The sequence below is a fragment of the Heliangelus exortis genome, chromosome 18, assembly GCF_036169615.1.
Source record: "Heliangelus exortis chromosome 18, bHelExo1.hap1, whole genome shotgun sequence".
NCBI classification, from domain to species: Eukaryota; Metazoa; Chordata; class Aves; order Apodiformes; family Trochilidae; genus Heliangelus; species Heliangelus exortis.
In genome coordinates this window covers 9,202,312-9,221,119 of record NC_092439.1, presented here as the reverse complement: position 1 = coordinate 9,221,119, position 18,808 = coordinate 9,202,312, and the positions used below count along the sequence as shown (strand labels likewise).

The following is an 18,808-nucleotide window of genomic DNA, read 5'->3' as shown; positions in this document are numbered from 1 at the left end:
GTTCTTTCAAAACAAATGTTGGTTAATGAAAAACTCAACCTGAGGTGGCAATGTGCACTTACAGCCCAGAAAGCCAACCATCTCCTGGGCTGCATCAAAAGAAGTGTGGCCAGCAGGTAAAGGGAGGTGATTCTGCCCTTCTACTCCACTCATGTGAGACCCCACCTGGAGTACTTTGTCAGTTCTGGAGTCCCCAGAACAGGAAGGACATGGAGCTGTGGGAGTGTACCAACCCTTTTACTAAAGCAGCAATTGATTAATATATGGCATGGTATTCAAGGTTTTTGAGGTATAAACTTGAAATGTCCTGCTAGTACTATTCTCATACTTCTTATCAATTATTATTTTTATCTGGTCGGTGTCTGTATTTTTTTGTCTTGCTCATGTCACCACCACCACCAAAAAGTACCCAGTGCATTCAGCGTTAGAGCTAAACCTGAAGTTTGGCCAAAACAGGCTGAGCTGCCTAGCTGAAATACTCTGATTCTTATCTGTTGTGTTAGCAGCTTCTTTGCTTAAGACATTTCTCATTTTGAAAGACCTGATGAGCCAGAACTAAGGCCTGGTCAAACACTCCTGCCTGGTTGTTCCTTGGCACAGTTGCAGAATTCTATTTGCCCTGGAGCTTCCATTTGACATCCTGCTTTTCCTCACTGCAGTTCTTAAACCTCTTCTTAATCTTTTTCTTTCCTTGTTGCGTCTGAATCATAGGAGATATTTGCTTAGATTTGTGAGAGGAGCAAAACACTTTTCCTAAGTTGTGTGACTGCAAACAAACCATTTGTTAAGCTTTGTACAAAGACTGCTCCCCAGCCCTTCATTGACTGTTGATGAATTTTAGGCTTTTCTGTGTGCTGTTGTGGAGAATCTCTTATGAAGAAAAGAAATTTCAGATCCTTCTGAAATTCAAATACTCTAGGAAACTGGACCTTCTTGCATAAGCTTTTCCACAGAGAATATTTTATTGCTATGTGTTCTAGTTTGCTGAAGACCCAGGATTAATACTTTTGCCTAGAACAAAGAGCCTCTCTCAGATTTTTTTGTATCTTTCATGAGATGCCACCATGGTGAGCCTTAGTCCATATAGCCTGTCTCAAATCCATGTGTTACTTCAGTTCAGTATATGGTATTAATATGGAAATGGTCATTGCCTTGTAGGAAGAATTTACAAAGAATTCAGAAAGGAAGCCAATCTGTAGAATGTCAAGTGCTCTATATAAAACCACAAGAATTTGTAGTCTTCATTAGTTTTCCAGTTGCTTCTGGAAAGACTATTTAAGGCATACAGTCAAAGAAGTAAAGTATGTTGCAGAGCTGTTCATATGTTTAATCAATTTTGTTATGTATTTGTTAGACTTTTTAACAATTAACATTCTTAGTTGTTCTAAATTCAAGAAGCATGTTAGTCCTACCATGTATTCAAGTTTTACTGCTTTTGGAAGTTACAAACATCTGTCACTGAAGGTATTGTTTTTGCAGAGCATAATTTTCCCTTGGATAGTTTACAAGAGGCTAAGAAGAAATATTGACAGCTGAAAATCTGAACATTTGCTCTGCTTTCCTTTACTTTCCTGTCCTAATACCAAATGCCACAGAATGTTGTAATTACATGAGGGTGGCAACCAGTAATTTCTGTGAGTCCAAGAGGCTTTTAAACGTGGGCAGCTAAACTTTTAAGCTTGATAATGCATCTAGAGCATAAAACCATTTGTAAAGCTGTGAATTTCCTGGTGAATGAATGTATCCTCTTCAAATTCAGGCGTGAGGCCTCTCCTGTGGGAGAAATGCTTCAGTGCTTGTGTAATAAATGTTATCAATAGGTTTGCTTTGAGTCTCATTTTCCCAAAATGTTTTCTTGGTAATATTACAGATTGATAGATATCTTCTCAGTTCATTCAGTTTTGAATTATTTAAAACCTTGTTTTATGTGAAGAATCAAGTGAAACCCTGCAAATGGGATTTATTTGTCCTTTCTCTCCAGTTGGTGCTGCTGCTCTCAAAAGTGTAGTGTGGCCACTGGCCTGTATTGGGCTATGAGGAAACTCCCCTTCAATACCAAACTTTTTAGTGAGCTAGAATTTAATTATTAGTAATGGTCACGTGTCCATTTCATGTCCTTTTTTCTGGAGAATCTTGGATTTAAACAAATGTAAATCCCTCTGAATAGTTCTGAGTGCTACCTCAGGAGAAGAATTGAGGCCAGAAGGGGGGAGGCTGGTTCATCCATTCTTCATGCAGCATCATTGGTGTAAAACTGCACAAAAGCAAGAATCAGTAGTCTGTGTGAGTGTATTTTACCAATGCTGTGTTTGAACATGAATTTCTTCTCCTGAGGAGTGGCAAGGTGGAGCAATAAACCTCAGAGGGAAAGGTCCCCTGGGCTATGGTGATAAATTACCATGTACATTTTGTCTTACTAAATTATTTTCTTTTTAAAAGATGTGCAGCCTATGATGAGCTACAAATTACCTTACAAAATTAACTATGACATTTAGGAGAAAGATTAGTCAGTACCCATTTTAGGCTAATGAATAAACAGGCTGTTTTATTGAATTTAGGGGGTTTCTTATGTAGGATTGTGAGGGAGGGCAGAATTCTTCTGGTGCAAGTGGTCTGTGCTCAGTATAAGCAATTGATGAGATCTGATTTTTCTAGGTGTTGCTGAAGGTGCTGTATCAATACAAGGAAAAGCAGTATATGGCTCCTAGAGTTCTGCAGCAAACACTGAACTACATCAATCAAGGAGTATCACATGCAGTCACCTGGAAGAATCTGAAACCTCATATTCAAGTAAATAATTTTGGGGGTTTAATGTTTAAATGACTCACTAGTACAATAGCCACTCTTTTGTACAGAAAGTACTTTGCTGGAAAGTATGTTTTAGGGATGTCTGTTATAAAGTACTGGTGGAAAGAATTTAAAGACTGTGGTAAAGAATTGATACATGAGCAAAGCTTGATAATTGCCTTTTCTTGTTGTCAGTCCTGTGTGCTGTAATATCTCAAAGATTACAATATTAACACAGCAACACAACACATTTGGAAATGATGCTAACTACTGAATTTAGGGCACTGAATCATCTCTATATACCATTATCCAAAGCAAATATAATAGCTTGTGTTGTAGTTCTGTCTTAAGTTAAAACATGCCTTTTTTTTTTTTTTTTTTTTTTTTTAAGGTAGCAAGCGCATAAAATCCTTTATGACCAAGTAGTTTCAGAATGTTACCATTTTATATGAGAAGTGACAGAACAGACAAAATGTATGAAATACACGACAGAATACAGAGATTGATTTAGTGTAGTGCTAGCCTGTTTACTACTTTTTTTTTTTATTACAGGGAATCATCCAAGATGTTATTTTTCCACTGATGTGCTATACAGATGCTGATGAAGAGCTTTGGCAAGAAGATCCATATGAATATATTCGCATGAAATTTGGTGAGAATTTGAAATTACTTGTGTTAAAATACAACTTGACACAAAGACGGGGTTTTTATAGCTTTTTGTGAAAATAGAGATGACCTGAATACATAAAAGAAAAAAAAAAGGAAAGATAAAACTGCATTATCCAAATAATATAACTTAATATAGTTAACTTTTGGGTGTACTGGTGGAAATGACAGTTTCTGCTCTTGAACAAGTAGCTAATTTAGACAGTTAAGAAGCTTTTTGTTATAAATCAAGTAGTCCAGGTCTTCCTAACTATAACTACATACGTTTTAATGTTATTAAAAGTTAATGTTCTACAACAGCTAATATTCCAAGGCCTTTGAGTTTTTATGATCATAACACAGATCAGAACAGATTTACCGTAAGAGTAAATGCAGCATTATAAAGTATAACATTCCACACTTGTCTAGTTTCACTCCCTGTGGATTGCTACTTTATTGTTGGGGTTTAGGTTAAGTCTATGCAGTCCTTCCAGGCAGGGAAAGAAAGAAGATACTTCAGACTTCCTGAACAAATTCATCCCTCAACTAGGACTTTAATGTGGCTAGAACAAGGAAACTTGATGGGTTTAGGTTTCTTATCCCTCAGGTCAGAAGTAGACCTGTAAACAGGTATTATGCAGGGCTCTGATGGTGCTCTTCTGCAGAGCAAGAAGAAACAGCATTTTTAACTTGGTCATTTGTGAGTGTTTGCCTGTACAGCAAATAATACATCAAAAATTGACTGCTGTGTCTGCATCTGCTACTACACAAGATTCATCTGAAAAATAAGGAAGACCTGCATCAAATTAGACATGTAGAACCAGTGTTCATAAAATATGTGATATATATGTATTAGGAATTTCCAACCATGTGTTACTGTTGTTTGGTCTTGGAATATCTGTACTAAGAGAGTATGATTAAATTGTTGCTCTTTTGTTTTTGGATTAGTTTATTAGATTGCATTAGGATCAAGAACTGTAGTAAAAGAGCAAAATTTTATAGCTGTTATATGTTTACTTAATAGATGTATTCGAAGACTTCATTTCTCCAACAACTGCTGCTCAGACATTGTTGTTTACATCATGTAGTAAAAGGAAAGAGGTAAGAATATTACTGACATAGAATGTAAGATACAGAATGTAAGCTAGATATATCTTATATTGTATCCATCTGCTGAAAGAATCAAAGTTTTGCTTTTCCCTCTCATGTCACAGTACACAAAATTTTATAATTTCTCTCAAATTTATTTTCCACTGCTCTGTGATTTTTGCATTTTATCAGTTCACTTAGGACCTATCTTGAATGTTGTGTGTTTATAACAAAGATGTAAAACATTGTCCATATTTCAGATTATTAGATTTTAGCATTTTCAGAGCACTGAGAATGGTACCTGAAACAACCAATTGAAATGTTTTGATGAACCTTCCATGTAATTTAGGTCCTGCAGAAGACAATGGGCTTTTGTTACCAGATCCTTACAGAGCCAAATGCTGACCCTCGAAAGAAAGATGGTGCTCTACATATGATTGGTTCTTTGGCTGAAATTCTACTAAAAGTAAGCAAATCTGGTGGTTTTTTTGTTGTTGTGTTTGTGGGGGTTTTTTGTGGGTTGTGTTTTGTTTTTTCTTTCACCTCCTCTCCTTTTATTTCTTTGACATATAGTGACTGAGAAGAACTGACAATAGCACTTTGATTGTTACAAGTTTTGAATCAGTGACAGGTTGTGTTTTTTTTTTTTTTAGCTGTTGAACTTGGTTTTGTCGTCAGCTTAATTGCACAAGTTTTATTATGTCATGTTGAAGTTCATATTATTGTTTTAAGTTCCCTAAATTGCTACAATATTTCCTGCTCTACTCTTAGCTACATTCCCCTTACTTATGTAGTTAACAACAACAAAAAAATCCATCTAGTGAGACACTGGTTATTTAATGAGATCTTTTCTGTATACAGAAGAGAGGAAAGAAAGTGAAATTAGCAACCTTACTCAATGAAAATGTAAACAAAAATGATGCAGGGCATGCATTTGTATTTGGACCATGGCTCTGAGAAATTTCCCTGACCACTTTTGATTTTAAGGCCAGAGTTATGTCCTCAAGCAAAAGGTGTATCTAAGAGTCAAAAAAACGACAGGGAAAAAAAAAAGTCAGTGTTTTGACTGAAAATTATAAAAGTCTGAGGATCCAAATTACTAATGTGGGATTTCATTGTTGCTTAATGGACTTTAATAATGGGGTAAGTTAATTCTGAAGGTGTTGCTAGGCTGTTCACACTTTAAAATGCATTTTAATGTAAAGCTTTAAACTGTTTCTGCTTATATTCTGACAGAAAAAGATATATAAAGATCAGATGGAATATATGTTACAGAATCATGTGTTCCCTCTCTTCAGTAGTGAGCTGGGTTACATGAGAGCACGGGTAAGAAAGTGTCAAATTTACTGTTAAAATACAGTTCTAATAATAACTTTTCCCTTTAATAAATGCATAGCTTTTGTGCATCTGTTCTATAATAAATTGTATGATTATTTCAGAGACAAGTACCCATCTCTGATTATAGATAACTATTGTGTAGTTTTGAAATGGCTGCAGAATTGTGTGCATGGTTTTCCATCCGTGTCTGGTGGTATGGTCTATTTGTGTTTTACATTTAGGCTGTACTGCTCACACAAAACCTGTGGCCAAAGATGAACCTGAGATCATAGTACTGGTCTAGTGATGTCTGAAAGACAAACCTTCCACTGGCCAGCCTCCACCCTCTCAAACATCTTAATCTTTTAAAAACTTTACAGTATCTTTGTTCAGTAGTAGTTGTACTTCAGATTTAGTAAGCTGTGTAACTCATGGGTGTACAAGTTGTTGATAATCCTGTTTGTAGGTTTTGTAACTCTGAATTTGTTCAGTCTTTTTTTTTTTTTTTTCAGGCTTGTTGGGTTCTTCATTATTTTTGTGAAGTCAAATTTAAGAGTGACCAGAATCTCCAGACAGCTTTAGAACTCACAAGACGGTGTCTGATAGATGACAGGGAAATGCCTGTGAAAGTGGAAGCTGCAATAGCACTTCAAGTTCTGATCAGTAATCAAGAGAAAGGTAGCTCTCTTTTCTTAAAGATGTAGCAAACTTTAAGGGAATGAGCATTAATTATATGGTGTTCAGGGAGACTTTTTCTCTTCTTTCCTGATGTTAGTTTACTTTTTGCAATTGTAATTTGTAATCACTTATTGTATGTCTTCAGCTGGAAAATTTTACATTTTTATAAATTATCACAATTTTCTTGTAATCCATTTTTACTGCACCTAATCATTGAATAAGAAACATAGTGGCAATATGAGCATTTGTATCTCAGCATGCATGCATTCGTGTTAAATCATTATTTAAAAAAAAAATTTAAAAATTGTCTTTATCCTAGTAGGCTTATATTAGTATTTCAAAACTGTCATAAAAGCCACAAAATAAGTTCTATATCAAATACTTTGGCTAATTGACAAGAATATATTAATTACCCATAGCTGTTCAATTAAAATTTGCATTGATAAGTAATCTTGCATTCCATAAAGACTATAGAACTCTAATTTTCATACTTCAGTTGTGATCAATTGGTATACATTTTTATTTTAGAAATTGTTTTGAGTGTTATATTGCTATAATGATTTGAGCTACCTGTGGTTTTGGCATATTAGTGCCAAAGCACTAAATATTCATAGAATATATGTTGATTTTCTTACATTCATACTGTAATTTTGTAAGAATGTAAATTCAAATATTTTCACTTGTTTTTCAGCTAAGGAATATATTACTCCATTCATTAGACCTGTAATGCAAGCTTTACTTCATATTATAAGAGAGACTGAAAATGATGATCTTACTAATGTGATTCAGAAGATGATCTGTGAATATAGTGAAGAAGTTACCCCAATTGCAGTAGAAATGACACAGCATTTGGTAAGAATTCCTTGTGACTTAGGAAGATATTAAATATGTGGCAGATTTGTATTAAAATTAAGATAGGTGTCCATCAGCTAATAGCTGCTGTTACTCCAATTGGCTTAAGTGGCTTTTACATTTAGACTGTTTCTTCTCAAAAGGGGCTTCATAACTTGGAAGTAAATGGAAACTTCTAAGAAAAATTGTAGAAATGTTTGAGAAATGTATGTAGGTTTTTTTTTTTTTCTGATAGTGCTAATAATGAATTTTGGTAGTACATTTTAAGTAGTCTCTACAAAGTGACTTAAGTTTTCTGTTTTAAAATTGGAAATTAGAGAGCAAATTTTGAATAGAAAAATCAGTGTGAAATAATGTTATGTTATATGTAAGGAGAAACTAAAATTGAATCTGCAAGAGAAATTTGGAGCTTGAGTAGCTCTGTCTTGCAAGTTGCACTATAGCACAGGACAGTTCTGTGCTTCCCTATTGGAGGCCTTGGAGTTAGAACTGAATTGTTTGCATGTCCTCTTTGGGAATGCCTGCAAAGGGTCAGGTCTAGTTTAGTTACCAATTAAACCTTGTTTCAGAAAAATTTATTCATTGAAATTATATTCTTTTGCATGGAAAGCAATGTCATTTATATCTTTTTATTCATGAATGAATATAGGATGGCAGCTCAAATGGCTTAACGTTCAAATTTTATCTTGAAAACAAAATCTGGAATGGAGCAGTCACCTTCTAATAGTCACACATTTTCGTAGCAGAAATCCACCTTAAAATTTTGTAGAATACCAGACTTGCACAATTGTTCATCTCCAAGCATGTCCTCATTACATGTCACATTTATGGGTTGTTTTGCAGGCAATGACATTTAACCAGGTCATCCAGACTGGACCAGATGAAGAGGGCAGTGATGACAAAGCAGTGACAGCAATGGGAATCTTGAATACTATTGATACACTTCTTAGTGTAGTTGAAGATCATAAAGAAGTAAGTAAAAATTATTTTAAATCTAGTATGTTTTGTCTAAGACACTGGAAGTCTTGTAATTCCACTGTTCCTCACAGTTTTATCTAAAACTTTCAGTCAAAAATACCTTCTAACAGAAAACTGAACATGGGAGACTATCTTGTAGTGAATAGGAATTGTGTTTACTGGTTTTATTTTAGATTGTTTTGTTTTGTTTTCAGATTACTCAGCAGCTGGAAGGAATTTGTTTGCAAGTGATTGGAACAGTTTTGCAGCAGCATGTATTAGGTATCTGTACTTTTGTTGGCTTATTTTTCTAAGTGTATGGATTGGCATTAGGTTTACCTAAATTCTGTTTCTTTTAGAGTTCTACGAGGAGATTTTTTCCTTGGCTCATAGTCTGACTTGTCAACAAGTTTCTGCACAAATGTGGCAGCTTCTTCCTCTTGTTTTTGAAGTCTTTCAGCAGGATGGTTTTGATTATTTTACTGGTAAGTAATACAAGTAAATCAGAAAGTCAAATGGTTTCATATGTATGATATCAACCATGCAATGAATTGAATCTTGATTGAAACATGAGAACACTGAAATGAGGTTACACTTGAAGTATTTTATTCTGCTGTTGCTGTGACCAGACCTGTTCTGTTAAGGCGTCTATGACTAGATGTATACTTACATTTGCAAACACTGAGCAAGAACTGTACCTATTAATGCATGGATTTCATCCTGATTTTAACACCTTTTCTAATAAAATATGGAAACAATATCTAACTGTGGTCCTTCTTTTAATACAGACATGATGCCTCTCTTGCATAATTATGTTACTGTTGATACAGATACACTTCTGTCAGACACAAAATATCTTGAAATGATCTACAGTATGTGCAAGAAGGTAAGGAGATTTCTTTGTGATAACAAAGCTTCTGATCTCTTTAGTAATACACTGTTAAACAGCAGACTGAAACTGAAGAATTTTGATGTCTGCTCTTAAGGCATTATGCTGCCATATAGCATCCTCTGTGACTCCAGAAATTAAGTCATTGCAGAGAAATTTCAAGAGGTCACATCAAATTTCAGATATATACTTTTGTTAAAATGGAAGAAAAATAGATCATACCTAACAAAAGCAGATAAAATAATCCAGGTTTTGTGCATATGTGCATTCAGGCATGCAAAACGTGGGTACATATTGCCAAAGGGAGATGGTTTCTGTTTCCAGAACTTTGTAGCCTCAGTATGGTGAGGATACCACAAGCTACTGTGTACTAAAGGTCTTAAACGTGTTATCAAAAACCAATGGAGTAGGGATGGAAAGTAGAGAGATAGAAGTAGTTATTTTCCCAAGTTCATGCCAAGTCAGCAACAAAAGAAGGGAGCAGAATGCAGCTGTTCTGACTCAGTTTGGTCACTTTTGGGCAGTGTTTCTGTATTTAATGTAGTGTCTCAGCTCCTATTTCTTACTGGTAGCTGCCAATTAGGCTGTCTTTAATCAATATGTAGAATACAAAGCTTTCCAGGGTGTTAGTCATTTGTGAGGAAATTAATGCTTCCCTATGCGATGGTGCTAATATTTTATAAACTAACTGTAATCTGGAGAGATTTCGGTTTTTCTGGGTGTCATACGTTGTATCAATAGAAGAATTACAGTGAACTGTCAGCTGCCCAGTCTGTAGTATCTCCTGAGTAATTCTTAAAAGATGTTTAAGTATTATCGTGGACAATTTGTCTCTGCGTCTATTTGAAAACAAGTTGCAATCAGGCTGATGGATACATTGGCTTTTTCAAAGCAAAGCAGTGTATAGAAAATACATCTTGAAGGGTTATCATCAACAGTAACCATTATTTTTCAGGTTCTTACAGGAGTTGCTGGAGAAGATGCAGAATGTCACGCAGCAAAGTTGTTAGAAGTAATTATTCTTCAGTGTAAAGGGCGTGGCATTGATCAGGTTGGTGATAACTTTGGTTGCTGTAACTAATAGTTAAAAACACTTTTATTTTCAAATATGAATTGATAATGTATTAACATGAGTTCTGTTCTGAGAAATTTGTGTAGTGTGACTAAATCATCCTGTCTTCTCCTTCATTTTTACTCAGTTAACAGCACTGCAGAGATAGTTACTGCACACTTTGTCTCCAAAATTGAGGCCACTACAAAACTTGTGCTTTTGTGACTCTGAAAGAGTGCTATTTTAGGAGCATCTTGGTTCTAAAAGTCAAACTAATTATATTCTAAGTTAATTCTGGTGCATATTACATGAAAGTTATTTAATCTGTTCAGTTAATAGGCTTGAAATAATTAAGTATGAAAATTAAATTCCTAGAATCCCAGTTCATGTCACAGAGAAACCAGGGACTTATGGAAGCTGGAATTTAAAAGATGAATTTCTCTGCTTCTGCTGTGCATATAAGAAGCACTGTCTAATAGTTGTTTAAACATTTTTTGTATGATTTTTAATACTTGTGGATATACGCCCTAGGAAACTTCAGTTTTTAATTTAGTCACAGGAAATCATTGTGGTATATCTGAAGAGACTACTCCTTTGAATAGCTGTTTTCTTGGAATATTAATAATATCTCGACTTTGTTGTCGATACTAAAAAAATACTAAGTTGATTTTTTTCTAGACTACCTAGTGTATGCATTTCCTCAGTTTTTTAAGTTTTTCAAACACATGATCCTGCATCTGCTATGCATGATGTTACAAAACCCAAGTGCTCAGAGTAGATATCATCTTTTCACCTTTTTATTTCATCTTTGTATATGACACCTGCTGGCAGTTAAGAATTGTTCCCATTTTATGCCCTTTGTATTTAGGCACCAGACTGGTTTTATGCTATTTCTCAATTTTAGTGTGAAATGCAGAACTACATGTGTAATGGTTATCACTTTTCAGTGCATACCCTTATTTGTGGAAGCTGCATTAGAGAGATTGACAAGAGAAGTGAAAACAAGTGAACTGCGAACAATGTGCCTCCAGGTTGCCATAGCTGCTTTGTATTACAATCCTCATTTACTATTAAATACATTGGAAAATCTTCGTTTTCCCAATAATGTGGAGCCTGTCACTAATCACTTCATAACACAGTGGCTTAATGATGTGGACTGTTTCTTGGGGTAAGTGTTTCTAGTTCTTCTCTGTGATACTCCTCTATAATTCCTGCCAATAAGTCATAACAAAACCTGCAACTTTTGTACTCTTCTGTTTTGTAGACTTCATGACAGAAAGATGTGTGTGCTTGGCTTGTGTGCTCTTATTGATCTGGAGCAAATACCACAGGTTTTAAATCAAGTTGCTGGCCAGATCCTGCCAGCTTTTATCCTTTTATTTAATGGATTGAAAAGAGCATATGCCTGTCATGCAGAGCATGAAAATGATAGTGATGATGATGATGAAGCTGAAGAAGATGAAGAAACAGGTATGGAAACTGAAGCATCACTTTTACTTTGTATTTTTTGTTTTTTGTGATGGAGATGCTGAGTACCAGTGTGAAAAATTCCAAAATCAAATCCAAATCTGAAACTCAAAATTATGGACGTCTTTTAATGACTTTCAAGTATTTCTGACTTACTTTCCAGTCTCTCTTATATTATCTTCCCAGAATAAGTCTCTTCAAAGTCTCATATCAAGTTAGCTTCTGTGTGTAGATACTCTCATTGCTGAAAGGAATTATTTCTAGGGCATATTCCCATTTGAGTGAGGAGTAAGAGTCACTAGGAGTTTCCCAGTATCCTTCTAAACCATTGCACAGGTTGGACTATATGTTACAAATGGCCCCAAGAGGTGCTGGTCTTTTAGCTGTGTATTGAGAATGACAGTTCTTGAGAATTGGTTTAACAATTTTTTTTCCTGGACTAATGTACTCTAAACTTTATTAGCCTTTATGGTCTTGCTTCTTTATAAATTATTTCACAAACCTTCATATCTTTTGCCATCTTCTTCATATGAAGTTCAAACTTCCCTGTACTTTCTTCCATCTTTCCCTGTACTCACCTTAAGCTTTTAGTTCTTGTTCCCTATTTTTATCTTTCCATCATTAGTCCAGTGTCTTTCTGATTGTTTAGAAGTTTTCCAAACTCAAAGGGGTATCTATTGGCTTTCATCTGTTCATCTGTCTACTTACAGCACAGTTTCTTTTTGATCTGTGCTGTTGAATATTGGACCTTTGAGACTATGGTCATTATATACAATTCATACTATTACATTTTGTATCTCAAGCATGATTTTCAGCAGCCCATTTAATGTGTCTTTAAAATGTTTTCATAAGATTATTTCAAACATTCTTTGGAGCACAAATAGTGCTTTGCCTAAAGCTTTACTGAGTTCTCTTCCAAACTATCTGTGTATATATTTTTCTAGATACATTTTTGTGACAATAATATTTTCCTTTCCCACTTAAACAGTTGATGTGTGGGAAGAGTACCTGTGGGGGGAAAGACCATGGCACTGGGAGAGGAGTTTGAGAGCCTCCCCCTTCCTGGTCTGCACTGTATTTTTATCAGTTCTATTGCTTGTTTTGCATAATCATCCATTGACCTAAAGAGTTGTTCTTAATATTCTTGAGAGAAACTTTCTGTGTGTGTGATATTTAACTCAGAGGAACTGGGGAGTGATGAAGATGACATTGATGAAGATGGTCAAGAATATCTAGAAATTCTAGCAAAACAGGCAGGTGAAGATGGAGATGATGAAGACTGGGAAGAAGATGATGCTGAAGAGACTGCTTTAGAAGGCTATTCCACAATTATTGATGATGAAGACAACCCTATTGATGAATATCAGATATTTAAAACAATTTTTCAGAGTAAGTAACTGTATTTGCTTTTCTGGCCAAGAAGTTATATCTTAGTTGTATTGTATAACATATATTGTTTACTAGAACCTGTTGAAATCTTCCAAGCAGGCCTTCCAGTATGTGCTTTGAAAAAATGTTATTTCTTTGGAAAGGGGAAGGCAAAGTTTAACTCTCAGAGCAGGGAGAGGTGCTTGAATGCATTTATGGTGGAAGAGGTCAGAGGTTCTTTTAAATGTTGTAACCCTAGCAGAATATTATTCAGATCAAAACATCAGTGAATTAGTAAGGTTTGAGTTAAATAAAGTTTTAATGAAAACTTTCCTATTTTCTTTCTCATGCAGCAATTCAGAATCGTAACCCTGTGTGGTACCAAGCTTTGACACAGGGTCTTAATGAAGAACAAAGAAAACAATTGCAGGACATAGCAACTCTGGCAGATCAGAGGCGGGCAGCACATGGTATTTTTCCCCCTTTATACTATTAATTGCTTCTTTCACTGTTGGAATGCTGTTCAGTGCTTAGAGTAATACAGAAAATGCCTATACTTCAACCCTGATAATGTCTTCATCAAAGCAGGGTTGTTTTACACTCCAGAGATGCTTGAAATCTTAAGAGATTGTCAGGTCACAAAGCCTCAATGCACAAACTGTATGGCATACCACAGGTATAAGGAATGATAGAAACATGTTAATTAAGTGGCCAAGTAAATGAAGACATATTTGTCATAATTACTTGGAATTGAAAACAATTGATTTGACTACATGAAGGTGTATGAACTCTAGGTATAGGTATGGTAAGCACATTAAGTGGCTGACAGGTTACTTCCTGATGTGACTTAGTCTAGCTGGGCTAGACTGGTTCTGTAAGTGGGGAAAATACCAAATTATGGCAATAGTATCCATCAGCCAGATTATTAAGCCTATTAAATATTTCAGATTGTTATTCTTCAGTACAGATAATATAAATTTAAATATATAGAAAGCGGGAAAATCTTGAGTTTCATTGTTGTTTGGGTTTTTTGCAAGTTTTCCTAGGTATTTGAGGATAAGCCTATATTATATTGCTCTTTAAAGTCAAGGCTGAATTTTAAGTGATCAGTCCAGTCATCACTTCAGCTTATTGAGCAATTACTGCAAGATGTTCCAAAACAGAAGTACCTATAATCTTTCAATAAAAGATTGGTAGTAAGAATGGACAACTTACAAGTAGTTCTTGCAGAAAACAGCCTAAATAGCCTCACAGAGCTTTTAAGTGTGCAGAATGCTCTACCTTTTTAATGGTTATAACATAGGTTTACTGGGACCCCTATCCAAGCATTGGACATCATACTGATCAGATTATACCCTACTTGTGCATTTTATGAAAAAATGCTCTGTGAGGTTTTTTTTTCATCTGCTTATTCACAGAGCAAGTTAGGTTCAAATTTTGAAGGTTAACTTAGGCAACCTGATCTTTACAGTAAGTCCTTGCACTCTGTGACCATACTAATGCTCCATTTAAGCTACCTACCACACATGGGGAAATCCTATTAAAAGGATTTGGAATATAATTCTGTCTCATTAATGTAGCTAAGAAGAATATCTAAGCTAAGCTGTTAGTCTTCTGTGCACTGTGGAGCTGTTCCACAGGCCATGTTCTCCTTCATCAGCCAAGGCAACATTTTTTCCAGCCTGTTTCCAAAGAAACAGACAAAATGCAGATCTTCTTGATAACATAAGCTGTCTGTATTCCCAAAAAGAGAGAGAGCTCTTAAAGTGGAAATATGACATTAATAAGCACTGTTATCTTAAACTGGGAATAGTAAAAAACATCTGCATTATCTTAGCTGGTAGCAGAGGTAGATGGAAATACACATTTCTATTTGCTCTTCAGCAACCTGCTTTTCAGTTGTCACTGTGTTAGCTTGTGAAAACGAGTCTTGCAGGAATCTTCAAAGGACAGGATATGCAGCAAGTAAAACCAGACAGCTTAACTATCACTGTTAGTTTCAGTGGTGGATATATGATCCTCAGATGCCTAAAGATATTAATGTCTGATTTGAAAATGAAAATGGTAGTTTTCTGTCAGGATCATAGTACATGGTCTAGTGAGGGGGAATGCATGTAGACTAAAAAAAAGCCATCTTCTGGTGCTTCACTGGCTATTTCTGATTATATTGTTGAATTGAGATAGTATGTGCATACTGTTTTTTTTCTACATGTGCTTTGTTACTGGAAAGGCCATTAATCAATCAATCATTCATTCAGGTCCTGTTTCTGAAATGTGAAAATTACATACTTATGTCCTAAAGCTAAAGACCAGGCTTTTTAACATATAAATTCATTTAAGCATAGCTATATCAATATTGAAATTTAAGGGGCCTGGCACACATACACTTTGTGGGTTCTGATTACTTTCTTGAGTAATCCCAGGTTAAACCTGTATGTCTGAGACACTCAAAATGGTCACTGACAAATTCTTAATCTCTCTTTCCGCCCCTCTACACACACACACTAAAATATCTTCCTTTTGTTTTGTTTTAGAATCCAAAATGATTGAAAAGCATGGAGGATACAAATTCAATGCTCCAGTTGTGCCAACTTCATTTAATTTTGGAGGCCCTGCCCCGGGAATGAATTGAATTATCAATTTTCCTGCTACTGTGTGATTGTAGTGAAGAGCTTGTGTTCCTCCCAATAGTGGTTCCAGAACTGGTTCATGTTACCTACAACTCACTCTAAACTAATTGATAAATAGATTGGACAAAAGCCCCAGAAGTGGGACCTGATCGTGCAACCTAATACTGGAAAGCAAACCAGAGGGTTTTTTTGAAGATAGGAAGAATTCTGAATTTAAAGCTTCAAATGACACACTTTGGAAATTGGAAATCAAGAGGGGATGTCATGAAGGCAGCTTTTCTTTTTCTGAGGAAAAAAATTAGGCATGGGCTGCAGGACTATTTAAAATGTCTCATTTACAGGACAAGCTAGAAGGCAGACTTGATTTTTACACCTGTGGCGATATGAGTATTTGCCCAATTTATTTCCCTTTTCTCCCTTCCTATTGGGTGTCTATTCTTTTAATGTAAATAAGATAAGGTAATCAGATAGCCTTACTTAATCTTCATCATTTCCATTTATCAAGATTGTTCATATGTAGAATATTGGACACTTAATGTAGCACTACATAACTGATAAATCTGTAAATTAATTAGCACTTTCATATTGAAACAAGCCTGCTAGCCTATGTACAAAAATAGCAAAATGTTTGCTGTTTATAAAAAAATAAAAATAAAAAATAAGGGATATATTGGGGAAAATAATTTCAGGTTATTAATTTAAAATGAACTAGCAGTTTTGTACCTGGTGACTTTGTGGTGCAGTCACCTCGGGTTGTGACTTGAATTCAGTAATGTAAAAAGGGGTTAGTGATACTTCATTGCTGCTAAAAAAAAAAAAGCAACACCCTCTGTGTCCTTTGCTTTTCTTCAAGATCTCACTGTACAAGGTGAAACTTGGATACAGATGTGTTCTGTGGGAAGAAAAAATCTTCTCAAAAGCAGGTACATAAGATGTGAAGTTCTGTTCTTGAGTCAATTGGAGTGTGCGGATGAAATATCTATATATGCAATCTATAAAAAACCACAACAAATTAATTTGGCTAATCTGGGCTATGATCTGTGAATGCAAATTTTCCCCCTAATTTTGCAAAATGTTTTACAGCATGTGGTAGTGCAGGTGCACTACTCCTGCATTTCATTCCCCCTCTTTTTGCACTCCCAGCATTAGTGTGTGCTGTTGTCTGCCTGATCCAGACAGTGTATTTGAAGTGTTGCCAATCTTTCATTTCTGAAGCCACAGTTTTCTTCCTTCAAAGTCGTGATAGTAACTAGTATTTTAGCTAGAGGCAAAATACAGTTCCCTCTGGGACCACTATCAAAACCACTGTATGAAGAAGCCAGCAGGAAGATGCTGTGAATGGGTTGGCTTAAATGCCACCTTTTCCTTTTCCAAAAGCAAAAATCCATAGGTTTTTGATCTTGCCTTGAGATCATTGGTGTCAGGTCTTTTAAATCAAATGTTTGTTTGTTTTGTTTTTTTTTTTTTTTTTCTTTTGGCTGTTTTTATATAAAAATGTCACCTGCTGTTACAATTGATATTAAACAAGCTACCTTAATTTAATGTAAGCCTCCAAAATTTAAATACAGGTTAAAAATAAACTGAGTTTATATCTGTAAAAATGAAATGCACATATATATATTATGATACTCAAAATGCAGTCTTCAGAAAATTGGTTTGTGTGGTGTGGTTTTTTGCATCAGCAGAGTAGCAGGAATTTGTGGTTTGGGGTTTCCTTGACAAGCTGACCAGCGCCATGCTTTGCCTTCCATTTGTTGCACAACCACGAGCGCTTTTTTGGGCAGGTATAGTGGGTTTTTCCAGTCACTGCTCTCTGGTCTGCCTTTCTTGGGCAAATCCAGTTCCCTGCACACAGAGCACTAATGTGAGACTGAGCCAGGACTTTAATGCCACGTTGCCCTAGCAGAATACCAAAGGGATACTTCAGAAGCAAATTGCAGACTTGAAAGGATGGATGTTGCACCTGATGTGAAAAAGCCTGAAAAAGTAAGCCTGGACCTGAGTATCCATTCTAGTAGTGGTATGAGAACCACAGTAGTACCTTTGAATCTTTAGCTGACTGGACAAGTACATATAGCAGAACTGGTGTTTCTTTGTAAATGTGTAACTCATGAGCACGTACAGGTGTACTCCAGCCTCAAGATAATCTTTAGACAAGGTTTTATTTTTGTAGAAAAGGGTGAGAGACATAATTACAGCATGCCTTTTCCTGTGCATTCCTTGACCTTGAAAAATGCCCAGTTTGACATAATAATTTCTGAACACATTTGTTGGGTGTCTGCTCATCTTCTTACGCATCCCAAAAAATGTAAGAGGACCTCTTAGGACAGCTAAGACACTTTTGCCTCACGGCAGAAGAGACGACAGAGCAGTAGTGAGAAGGCTCTACGTACAGAGCAGATGAAAATGATGAGGGAAAAATCACCAATTTAGTGCCATTGTCATTTCTGGAACAGTTATATTTTTCAAGTCACAAGTCAAGGGAAGAATTTTATCTTGGTGTGAAGAATACAGTCTTACTTCAAGGGTGCTTTTTTGTGTCACTAGACTGGTTAGCAAGGAGCATCTTTTTAAAGAATGGATCTAGAACTTTGCTTTCCTTTGCTCCAAGAAATGTATTTATATAAATTGCAAAACAACTTTGCATTGTTGTTGGTGGTGATAGTGCATTTTGTGATGCAATATATCCATTTCAGTGATACACTTATGTCAGATTTAAAATCTATCTTCCTTCTAGAACTTGCACTTACCCATTCCATTTTCAGGGATAATGCAACTCTAAAGGAAGAGCTGGGAAATTTAAAGCCTCTGTTTTTTTCTATTATGGAAGATCTCCTTGGATTAATAAACATCTAAAGCAAATCCTTCACTTATTTCATTGTGGTGTTTTGAATGTAGCTGTATTCTTACAGTACTTGGGAGCCCTGTACTAGTTACCTAGCTCTAAGTTTGTATTTTCCTCTCAAAGATTTCTTCAAGCAGAAATGTTAGGCACAATCACAGTTCTCTTAACTGTGTTAAATACAAAAGGCTTATGTCATACATTATTTTTTAAATGTTGACATGCTGGGTAAATCC

General features: G+C 35.6%; 1 protein-coding gene and 1 non-coding gene across 2 annotated transcripts in view; both read left to right on the top strand.

Moving 5' to 3' along the window:
* IPO7 (importin 7) overlaps window positions 1-18,592 on the top strand; it is a 35,099-nt gene extending 16,507 nt beyond the window's left edge. The window contains exons 9-25 of the mRNA XM_071761986.1: window positions 2,656-2,790; window positions 3,340-3,439; window positions 4,457-4,533; window positions 4,871-4,987; window positions 5,758-5,847; window positions 6,351-6,516; window positions 7,208-7,368; window positions 8,212-8,340; window positions 8,541-8,607; window positions 8,685-8,810; window positions 9,114-9,211; window positions 10,170-10,265; window positions 11,213-11,433; window positions 11,530-11,735; window positions 12,915-13,121; window positions 13,454-13,570; window positions 15,635-18,592. Coding sequence (XP_071618087.1) covers window positions 2,656-2,790; window positions 3,340-3,439; window positions 4,457-4,533; window positions 4,871-4,987; window positions 5,758-5,847; window positions 6,351-6,516; window positions 7,208-7,368; window positions 8,212-8,340; window positions 8,541-8,607; window positions 8,685-8,810; window positions 9,114-9,211; window positions 10,170-10,265; window positions 11,213-11,433; window positions 11,530-11,735; window positions 12,915-13,121; window positions 13,454-13,570; window positions 15,635-15,732 — 2,211 coding nt within the window. The 3' untranslated portion in view covers window positions 15,733-18,592. The remainder of the gene's footprint in view (window positions 1-2,655; window positions 2,791-3,339; window positions 3,440-4,456; window positions 4,534-4,870; window positions 4,988-5,757; window positions 5,848-6,350; window positions 6,517-7,207; window positions 7,369-8,211; window positions 8,341-8,540; window positions 8,608-8,684; window positions 8,811-9,113; window positions 9,212-10,169; window positions 10,266-11,212; window positions 11,434-11,529; window positions 11,736-12,914; window positions 13,122-13,453; window positions 13,571-15,634) is intronic.
* On the top strand, window positions 6,015-6,196 carry LOC139804884 (small nucleolar RNA SNORA23). Its single transcript, XR_011729588.1, has one exon. It is a non-coding gene; the product is annotated as a small nucleolar RNA SNORA23 (small nucleolar RNA).
* Window positions 18,593-18,808: the final 216 nt, after the last annotated feature.